General features: G+C 51.4%; 1 protein-coding gene across 1 annotated transcript; it reads right to left on the reverse strand.

Annotated features, from left to right (window-relative positions):
* Positions 1-1565: 1565 nt before the first annotated feature.
* LOC140459783 (vesicle-associated membrane protein 5-like) lies at positions 1566-10666 on the reverse strand. The gene is made up of 3 exons (XM_072554304.1): positions 10379-10666; positions 4951-5094; positions 1566-4177 (listed from the first exon to the last, which is right to left on the reverse strand). Exons 1-3 carry the CDS (start codon positions 10379-10381, stop codon positions 3971-3973), a joined length of 354 nt encoding a protein of 117 aa, XP_072410405.1. The 5' UTR covers positions 10382-10666; the 3' UTR covers positions 1566-3970.
* Between the last annotated feature and the right edge of the window lie 337 nt (positions 10667-11003).

The raw sequence follows: 11003 nt of genomic DNA on the forward strand, positions 1-11003 counted from the left end.
ATGGGACTAGATTAATTCAAGATTTGGACTGAAGGGTCAGTTTCCTTGCTTTACAGCCCTACAACTCTCATAATGACGCAGTAATGTGTTGGGTCTTTAAGAGGAGGGAAACAATGAGGCTGATGGGGAAGTTCACCAGTCGAAGGTTCTGGGAAATAACGATAATGGTGGAACACAATGTCAACATTGTGGCGCCACAGTGAGCAGGAAGCGTGTGATATAGAAATGGAATGTAGAAAATAAATTATTCTCTGAATGGGAAAGGGAAACAAATACAGGGCTTTCTGCACCGATTACGACCAATAATGTGACAGGAACACCACCTTCCTTTTGAACCCTTTATTTTCCAATGCCATATCAGATACAGTTATGCCTGATCAGGCAGTCAGCTCTAACACATTAAATGGCTGAGATATAATTTACCAATCCGATTTACCTCACGATTCCTTCGCATCTTTGATGGCTCTCACTGCCTCCCCCTTGCTTGGGACTCGGCGAATTATTCCCTCACTTGCGCTAAAGTTGCTTAAAATGACAAGGGGGTCAGCCGTTGACTGCAGCTCTCCCATCCCCAGGAAGTACATTTTCCGCCAGGCTTTCGGTCTTTGGCCGTCGCAGAGGGCAGAGGGATCTACGGGAGGGGAGTGGACAACAGAAGCTGCTGGAGAAACTCGGCTGACACGTCCGCGTCAACCTTTCGAGGCTGGTGCATCCATTCTCTGGCAGCCCACTGCTCGACCAGCACGTCCTTATTTATTTCAGAGGTCTCCTTACTTGAGGCAGGACGTACTGGGCACTGGAGGGGGTGCAGAGGAGGTTCACGAGGTTGATTCCAGAGTTTTGAGGGGCTTGGCTTCTGAGGAGAGATGAAGTTGACTGGGACTGTACACATTTGGGAATTTGGAAAAATGAGGCGGTTGGGGGGAGGGGGGGGTCTTTCTCGAAACATATAAAATATTGACGGGAATAGACAAGATAGAAGCAGGAAGGCTGTTCCCACTGAGACTAGAGCTCAGGAGAATAGCCTCAAAATAAGGGGGGAGCAGAGTTAGATGGTGCTAAGGAGAAACCTATTCACCCAAAAGGATTGTGAATCGGTGGCATTCCCTGCCCAGTGAAGTAGTTGAGACTACCTCGTTGAATGCCTTCAAGGCACAGATGGATTTTTGAACAGTGAAGGGACTAAGGGTTATGGTGAGCGGGCGGGGAAGTGGGGCTGAGTCCACATTAAGACCAGCCACGATCTTACAGGCTTACGTGGCCAAATGGCCTTCCGCTGCCCCCATTTCTGAAGTCCTTTCGCAGCTCGGGGGTGCTTGAAAACAACGTCAGATCCGACACCCAGCTCATGGTTTACAGAGCCCTCGTGTATGGCGCCGAGACCCAGACTGTCGACAGCAGACAAGCCCGAGGCGGTGCTGGGGCCGCCCCACCGACGCGACGGATGCACCAACACCGGCATTTTGGACCAGGCCAATGTCGCCACAGCATCGAGACACTGCCCCATTGGTCTGTGCGCCTACGGACTACCCCCCCCCCTACTCCCCCCACCACCCCACCCCGAGAGTCCACCTCGTCTGCAAGGGACCGCCAATGAATGATGACAAACTTGCGATCGTGCGCGCCATTTTCCCAACCAGAAGAGTTCAAATCCGTCATCCAATGCGCACCTTCAATAAACAAGTCCGCTGCTGTAAAATCCAAGAATATTTCCTGCTTTCCATTTGACTGGAACATCGGGACAATTCTGTCTTTGGCTGCAGTTTGCCCTGGTGCTGTTCAGCCACATATTTTTAGCCATCACTCTTAGATTGCAGATGTCAATGAAAAGACCACCATTTAATGCCCAACCCCAAACTGTCCCGGAGAAGGTGGTGGTGGTGACCTGCCATCTTGAGCCACCGCAGCGTGCGGACACCCGCAGTGCTGTTTGGAAGGCCCGAGGTTTTAACCCAGCCACCGTCAGGGCACGGCACCATAATTCCGAGTCGGCATGGCGAGTGACCGGGAGAGGAGGTCGGAGGGGGGTGGTGTTCCCACGCACCTGCTGCCCCTTGTCCTTCGAGATGGCGAAGGTCACAGGTTTTGGAAGGTGCTGTCAGGGGAGCCTTGGTGCAGTGCGTCTCAGAGACCGGGCGCAATTCCATGTGCGTAAAGTGGTCTGGAATTCAGCTGGAATGAAGCCATCCGAGAGGACTTTCAATAAGCGTTTTCGGCAGAAGGAATGACGGGGGAAAGGTCAGGCGATTGGCGCCAGGCTACAATGCTCAGAGGGCCGGCACGAACGTAATGTGCAGAATGGCCTCCTTCTGTAACACAGCGAATGTGTGCTCCAGAGTGGTGGAAGGAACGAATATTGAGGTCTGGTGAATGGGTTGCCCAATCCCAATAGGGGCGGCACAGTGGCTCAGTGGTTAGCACTGCTGCCTCACAGCACCAGGGACCCGGGTTCGATTCCAGCCTCGGGCAACTGTCTGTGTGGAGTTTGCACATTCTCCTCTGTATCTGCGTGGGTTTCCTCTGGGTGCTCTGGTTTCCTCAGTCCAATGATGTGCACGTTAGGGTGGATTGGCCATGCTGAATTACCCATAGTGCTCAGGGATGTGCAGGCAGGTCAGGGTGAATTGGCCATGCTGAATTACCCATAGTGCCCATGGATGTGCAGGTCAGGGTGAATTGGCCATACTGAGTTACCCATAGTTCCCATGGATGTGCAGGTCAGGGTGAATTGGCCATGCTGAGTTACCCATAGTGCTCAGGGATGTGCAGGTCAGGGTGAATTGGCCATGCTAAATTACCCATAGTGCTCAGGGATGTGCAGGTCAGGGTGAATTGGCCATGCTGAGTTACCCATAGTGCTCAGGGATGTGCAGGTCAGGGTGAATTGGCCATGCTGAATTACCCATAGTGCTCAGGGATGTGCAGGTCAGGGTGAATTGGCCATGCTGAATTACCCATAGTGCTCAGGGATGTGCAGATCAGGGTGAATTGGCCATGCTGAATTACCCATAGTGCTCAGGGATGTGCAGGTCAGGGTGAATTGGCCATGCTGAATTACCCATAGTGCTCAGGGATGTGCAGATCAGGGTGAATTGGCCATGCTGAATTACCCATAGTGCTCAGGGATGTGTAGGTTAGGGTGAATTGGCCATGCTGAATTACCCATAGTGCTCGGGGATGTGCAGGTCAGGGTGAATTGGCAGTGTTAAATTGCCCATAGCATTGGGTGCATTAGTCAGAGGGAAATGGGTCTGGGTGGGTTACTCTTCGCAGGGTCAGTGTGGACTGGTTGGGCCGAAGGGCCTGTTTCCACACTGTGGGGAATCCAATCTAATCAACTGGTCTTCCACAGGGCAAGTGGAGAGTATTCCATCACATTCTGGACTTGTGCCTTGCCATCGGTGGGACAGGCTTTGGGAGGGGGGGGGCAGTCGGTAGACGAGTCGTATGAAGTGGGATCGGACCAAGTAGGAGTTACAGTGAGTGAATCAATTGGACTCCCTACAGTCCAGTTACTACCATAATAACTCCTTTCCCGAGCCCCGGACTATCTGGCATTGTCAAAACTGGGTTTTCCCAGTTTGGCCGATCCGCATATCAAGGTTTCCGGATTGTTAAGTCAATGGGTAATCATAAAGCAACTGTTACCTAACGTTACTCGTTAAAATGGGGTTCGGCTGCCTGTAGGTAATGAGGTGGGTTCCGTGCTGGAAATATACAGACTGTGACACAGTCTACCTGGATCCCGTACCCGATTGCAAAGACAAAATTCGGCCACATTTTGTAACCACAAAATAATTTAAAAAGACGCGACAAAAAGTGGCTCAATTGTAGCCTCACGGCAGCAGTTCGGAATCTAATGTCTACATTCCACAGTTTAAGGCACCCACGTGTACGGTCGCAATCGCCCATCGAGGGTCTTCCTTAACAACGCCAAGCAGCCCCTCATCTAGATCACAATGCTTCGCTCTTAACCAGCCGTGGTGGTCGCTAGTCTGGGAACAGCATCGCTTTGAGGGGGCAGATGCTGATCTTTCAAAGAAGTCGTTATGATGATGACGACGACGACGACGAGGATCACCAGCCCCACGGCCACTCCCAGAATAATTTTCCACTTCCTGTTCCTCGATGCTTCCTGTACGGCCACCTGTTTCGATGTCTTCTGAAACAGCTTTCCCTTCAAAGGTCAGAGCACACACCGTTACCCTCAAACACAATCGCGGGTACTATCATCTTTGAGTCTCGTGATACAAGGAAAGACTGTTATCATTCATATAGAACAGAAGAGGCCCTTCGGATAGGGTAAATAGACAAGGTCTTTTCCCCTGGGGTGGGGGAGTCCAGAACTAGAGGGACATAGGTTTAGGGTGAGAGGGGGAAAGATATAAAAGGGACCTGGGGGGCAACTTTTTCACACAGAGGGTGGTACGTGTATGGAATGAGCTGCCAGAGGAAGTGGCAGAGGCTGGTACAATTGCAACACTTAAAAGGCATCTGGATGGGGACATGAATAGGGAGGCGTTAGTGGGATATGGGCCGAGTGCTGCCAAATGAGACCAGTTGAATTTGAGATGTCTGGCTGGCCCAGACGAGTTGGGCCGAAGGGCTCTGTTTCTGCGACTCTAGGTCGTTTAAGCAACCTCTTGGCACACTTGTTGTCAGGATAAGGGTGAGGGCATTCAGGCACAACAGTGTGAACGTTCCTCCTCCTCTCCCCACCCCACCAACGTCATGGTTAAACAAAGGGTTCGCCAAGTTCCATTCAGAGTCATGATTGTGAGAAGGTATCTGCGCTGATTTGCTTTGTTTTTAAAAAACGAGACGTACAACCAATCCTCAAATCCACTCTCGATAAGAGATTCCACTCCCCTGACCGGATTGGATCTGTCTTAAGGAAAATCCGTGCGCCACACAAGTCGGGATCCCCGAGGTAAACGTGGTTTCGCTCACCGCTTCCTGCAGCTGTTCAGCTCTCTCGTCCAAGACCTGCAGTTTGTCTTCTCGCTCCTTCACCTTCTTCACGTTGGCGTACATCACCTCCACCACCTCGTCGGCTTGCTGCTGCAGCCGAGCGATTTCGGCGTTATTCGTCCCCTGCGAGGCAACGGGATCACAGTGAGAGACCGAGAAGGACCCTTGGCACAATGCAGTAGGAAATAATTGTCAATCTCTCTCTCTCTCTCTGTCTCCCTTGCCTGAGGAAGCATTAATCGAAATATGTGAGGATATCAGGAAAGGAATCAACTTCCTGAGGAAGTGATGGATGTGACATTTGGATGAGTACACGAACAGGAAAGGTATGGAGGGATATGGGCCAGGAGCAGGCAGGTGGGACTAGTTTAGTTTGGGATTAGAGTTGGTATGGGCTGGTTGGGCCGAAGGGTCTGCTTCCGAGCTGCATGAAAGGCCGAGGGGTGACCCAACGGGGGTGTTTAAAATCCTGAAAGCTTTCCGAGGGAGTGGAATTCAGAGGAAATGTTTCTTTCTGTTGGTGAAAGAGCAGAACCTGCCAATATCAGACAGTGTCCCGTAAAATCTCATCGGGAAGTCCAGAAGGAACCCCGTTCCCAGACTGCGGCGCAGGATGTGGAAGGCGCTCCCACAGGCTGAAGTCAATCATATCAATGTTCCTGAGTAGGGGGGTTAGAAACACTCGGGGAGGGGGGGGCGTGGGAGGAGACATTACAGAGTTCCAATTAAAGATTTAGACAGTGAAAATTGGGAGGAAGCTCAAATCTTGGTCAGGAGCAAATGGGCTGAATGGCCTTGTGTAAGCTGGTGTGTGAAACAATTTCCTCCTGCCCCCCTCAAAATACACACACATACAGCACACATCCATTCTGACAACAAGAAACATCTTCTTTCAACCTATGTTCTTTCGCTCTCCAACAAAGATATCTACTTGTGGCTCAGTGGTTAGCACTGCTGCCTCACGGTGCCAGGGAGCCGGGTTCGATTCCAGCCTCTGGCAACTGTCTGTGTTGGAGTTTGCACATTCTCCCCCCTCCCGACCCCGTGTCTGCACGGGTGCTCTGATTTCCTCCCACAATCCAAGGATGTACAGGATTGGGTGGATTGGCCATGCTAAATTACCCATCGTGCCCAGGGATGTGCAGGTTAGGGTGGATTGGCCATGCTAAATTACCCATAGTGTTCAGGGATGTACAGGTTAGGGTGAATTGGCCATGCTAAATTACCCATAGTGCCCAGGGATGTACAGGTTAGGGTGGATTGCCATGGGAAATCAGGGTCAGAGGTTGAGTCTGGCTGGGATGCTCTTCGGAGGGTCAGTGCAGACTCAATGGGCCGAACGGCCTGCCTCCACACTGTAAGGATGCTGTGATCCTTGCAAATAGAGTCATAGAATCATAGAGTTGTACAGCATGGAAACAGACCCTTCGGTCCAACCCGTCCATGCTGACCCAGATATCCCAACCCAATCTAGTCCCACCTGCCAGCACCCAGCCCATATCCCTCCAAACCCTTCCTATTCATATACCCATCCAAATGCCTCTTAAATGTTGCAATTGTACTAGCCTCCACCACATCCTCTGGCAGCTCATTCCACACACGTACCACCCTCTGTGTGAAAATGTTGCCCCTTAGGTCTCTTTTATATCTTTCCCCTCTCACCCTAAATCTATGCCCTCTAGTTCTGGACTCCCCCACCCCAGGGAAATGACTTTGCCTATTTACCCTATCCATGCCCCTCATAATTTTATAAACCTCTATAAGGTCACCCCTCAGCCTCCGACGCTCCAGGGAAAACAGCCCCAGCCTGTTCAGCCTCTCCCTGTAGCTCAAACCCTCCAACCCTGGCAACATCCTTGTAAATCTGTTCTGAACCCTTTCAAGTTTCACAACATCTTTCTGATAGGAAGTGCAATATTCCAACAGTGGCCTAACCAATGTCCTGTACAGCTGCAACATGACCTCCCAACTCCTGTACTCAATACTCTGACCAATAAAGGAAAGCATACCAAACACCTTCTTCACTATCCTATCTACCTGCGACTCCACTTTCAAGGAGCTATGAACCTGCACTCCAAGGTCTCTTTGTTCAGCAACACTCCCTAGGACCTTACTGTTAAGTGCTTAAGTCCTGCTAAGATTTGCTTTCCCAAAATGCAGCACCTCGCATTTATCTGAATTAAACTCCATCTGCCACTTCTCAGCCCATTGACCCATCTGGTCCAGATCCTGTTGTAATCTGAGGTAACCCTCTTCGCTGTCCACTACACCTCCAATTTTGGTGTCATCTGCAAACTTACTAACTGTATCTCTTATGCTCGTATCCAAACCATTTATGTAAATGACAAAAAGTAGAGGGCCCAGGCCCGATCCTTGTGGCACTCCACTGGTCACAGGCCTCCAGTCTGAAAAACAACCCTCCACCACCACCCTCTGTCTTCTACCTTTGAGCCAGTTCTGTATCCAAATGGCTAGTTCTCCCTGTATTCCATGAGATCTAACCTTGCTAATCAGTCTCCCATGGGGAACCTTGTCGAACGCCTTACTGAAGTCCATATAGATCACATCTACTGCTCTGTCCTCATCAATCCTCTTTGTTACTTCTTCAAAAAACTCAATCAAGTTTGTGAGACATGATTTCCCACGCACAAAGCCATGTTGACTATCCCGAATCAGTCCTTGTCTTTCCAAATACATGTCCATCCTGTCCCTCAGGATTCCCTCCAACAACTTGCCCACCAGCAAGGTCAGGCTCACCAGTCTATAGTTCCCTAGCTTGTCTTTACTGCCCTTAAACAGTGGCACCACGTTTGCCAACCTCCAGTCTTCGGGCACCTCACCTGTGACTATCGATGATACAAATATCTCAGCAAGAGACCACAACCGCATTTTATCACATCAATTGCCAACTAAACCCAGGCTGGGATGCCCACCTGTCTCAGTGCCAGTCCAGATCAATGGCAAGGGCTCACGGCAGCCCACTGGTAAAACCTGCCTGATATGAAGGGTAGGAAAACCAAGACTGGGAGAACCCTGAGTGCCATCGGATAAACCAAGCAGGTTATTCAGTGAACATTAGACACAGCTCACAGTGTGGTGCGAGAAATACTGTGTGTGTGTGTGTGCGTGTGTGTGTGTGAGAGAAAGGATGCGTGGCTCGATGTGAGTGTGGGGGATGTTTGTGTGTGTATATGAGTGAGAGAGGCTCACACACACCCGGTTGGTTGGGGGGGGTGGGGGGGTGTGGTTTGGGGGGGGTGGGTGAGGTGGAATTGCTGTCGTTTTCGGAGTTGTATTCCAGGGACAGGCAGTACCTGGGGACAGATCAGGTCAGGCAACACCCGAGGAGCAGGAGAATCAACATTTCGGGCCTAACCCCTTAATCAGGAAAGGTGACTCCTAACAGTCTGTCTGAGGAGAATAATACATGACGCTGCAGACGTTGAACTGGATTGATCAAAATTTGGGATTGTCTCAGCCTCCTCCGACACTCAGCTCCACTCCATGCCCTCATCTGCGGTTTCAATTCTCGGAATGAGGGCATCGCTGGCATTTATTGCCCAGGGGCCAGTTTGAGAGTCATCTACATCACGGTGGGTCTGGAGTCACATGTAGGCCAGACCAGGCAAGGAGGGGGAGGGCAGTTTCCTTCCCCGAAGGTCGTCACTGAGCCCGATGGGTTTTTCCTCCAAGTGCTTTTAGGTCGCTTCAGGGGGGGGCGCAGGGGGGAGATCTAGGACAATGGCAGTCCGGCTGAGGTCTGACCTTTAACAGTGTCCTTTAAAATGACGTGGAGCCCTTTCAGAGTCGCGGAGCTGCACAGCACGGAAACCGACCCGTACTCAAAAGCCTCCAAAACCCATCGTTCTGTCCCCAGGTCCTGCCTGTCCCTGGAATACAACTCCAAAGACAAGAGCAATTCCACCCCACCACACACCCATCCCCCCCAATAGTGTGTGTGTGTATGAGCGTGTGTGTGAGAGAGGGTCTCTGTGAGTCTCTCTCACACACATGCTCTCTCTCTCTCTCACACACACACATACTGTAAGGAACCTAACCTAATCTTATTGTTTCAGTTGCATGACAATGTGATCTTTTGCTATAAATTCTGTGTCCTATGGTCCTGCTGTACAACCAGCTGACGAAGGAGCGTCGCTCCGAAAGCTAGTGCTTCCAAATAAACCTGTCGGACGGCAACCTGGTGTCGTGTGAATTTTTAACTCTGTCCACCCCAGTCCGACACCACCACATCATAACTTTGGCCAAAGAGACAGGTATTCGACGGCGATTTATAGGAGATTTATAACGTCTTTTTTAACGCAGAGTGTAACAGCACCAGCAGCAAAATGGGGGATGCAGGAGAAGGAGAGGGGAGTGTGGGGCTGGAGGTTTAGGGCAGCACGGTGGCACAGTGGTTAGCACTGCTGCCTCACAGCACCAGAGACCTGGGTTCAATTCCCGCTTCAGGCGACTGACTGTGTGGAGTTTGCACATTCTCCCCGTGTCTGCGTGGGTTTCCTCCGGGTGCTCCGGTTTCCTCCCACAGTCCAAAGGTGTGCAGGTTAGGGTGGATTAGCCGGGCTAAATTGCCCGTAGTGTTAGGGAAGGGGTAAATGTGGGGGAATGGGTCTGGGTGGGTTGCGCTTCGGCGGGTCGGTGTGGACTTGTTGGGCCGAAGGGCCTGTTTCCACACTGTAAGTAATCTAATCTAATGTTATGTCGGACACGCTTTGGAAATTGTTCTGCCCTCCTCTTCACGGGAGTGGGGAGGGGGGAGTAACGACCCATCTCTGGAGCAAAAAGCGGGCCTTGAATCCGGGGCTCCTGTCTCAGAGGTTGGGACGCTACCCCGCCGAACTGGAGGCCGGTTCAGTTCAGATGGGGGTCGAGTCCCGGGGACGGACGGACGGGCGGGAGGGGGGTGCAGCATTCCGACAGGCTGGCTCCAGTGCCAAGGCAGAGGGGCTGGGCTGATCATCTGACAGGTCATTCAACCACGGGGGGCATCGCAGCCAAAGCCTGCTCGCTTGGTGGGGTTTTTATTTGTTCTGGAACCTCCCAGTCACAGCAATGCGAACCAACAGCAGAGAGAGAGAGAGAAATAAATAACTCAACGCGATTGATTAGCTCCGAGCAATGAAACAGAGCAATTTGCCTCCTGTGTTAGGTTGGACTCCTCACTCTGAAGGAGCAGTGGGAGAAGGCGAGGGGAGCTGTCATTTTCAAGTTGTTTGGAGCCCCAGAGAAAGACACAAGGTGAGAAGGAGAGAGCTGACAGTCTGACTGCAGACTTGATCGCCCGTCCTTTTACACTGACCCCGAGAGATTTGACAGAGAGCACTTTCGATTTCGACAGGAGACAGCCAAAGTAGGGTTCTGGAAGGGGGGAGTGAAATGTTGAACTCACCATTCCTGCTGCTTCCCTGGCTTTGACTCTCTCTCTCTCTCTCTCTCTGGTTGTCCCGTGGAGCCTGGGCTATTTTAAACTCAAAAGGCTTTTTTGGAGTTTCCCCAGTCGCCTTGCAACGCCTCCTCTTTCCCACGAACAAGTCAGAACTTAGCTTCCGGGAGCCTGTGTGTGTGTGTGTGTGTGTGAGAGACAGCAATGTACAAAACATCCCCCTTGAAGCTCACGTTCCCTCTTACAGAATCAACCGGGCTTGCTGGGCAGAGACTCGATGGGCTGAGTGGCCGCCCCTTAAAGGGGGCGGGGGTTGGTGGAGGTGGAATTTTTTTTCTGACAGAGAGCTTCAGAAAACATTTGCTTTCATGCAAGCGTTGTCACCCTCTCCAGACAGGGGACAAAACAAAAATTGCTGAGGAAGCAGATTCTTTCTGTGGGGCGCTGGCCTGGAATACTAATGCCCACTCCAACCCGAACGTGTTGGCATTTTTCAAAAAGGGCACTTCAAGTCACCGCGGAAACACGACGCGGGGAGTCATAGAGATGTCCAGCGCTGAAACAGACCCTTCCCTCCAACCAGTCCATGCTGACCCAGATATCCCAATCCAATCACAAATGCCAGCATTTG

The sequence above is a fragment of the Chiloscyllium punctatum genome, chromosome 35, assembly GCF_047496795.1.
Source record: "Chiloscyllium punctatum isolate Juve2018m chromosome 35, sChiPun1.3, whole genome shotgun sequence".
Classification (NCBI taxonomy): domain Eukaryota; kingdom Metazoa; phylum Chordata; class Chondrichthyes; order Orectolobiformes; family Hemiscylliidae; genus Chiloscyllium; species Chiloscyllium punctatum.

What these genes read in the sequence shown, in the direction of transcription:
- LOC140459783 (XM_072554304.1), bottom strand. An exon ending in CTGAACAGCTGCAGGAAGCG is followed by an intron (nt 4,178 to 4,950) that starts GTGAGCGAAACC and finishes TGACCTTTGAAG; the next exon opens with GGAAAGCTGTTTCAGAAGAC.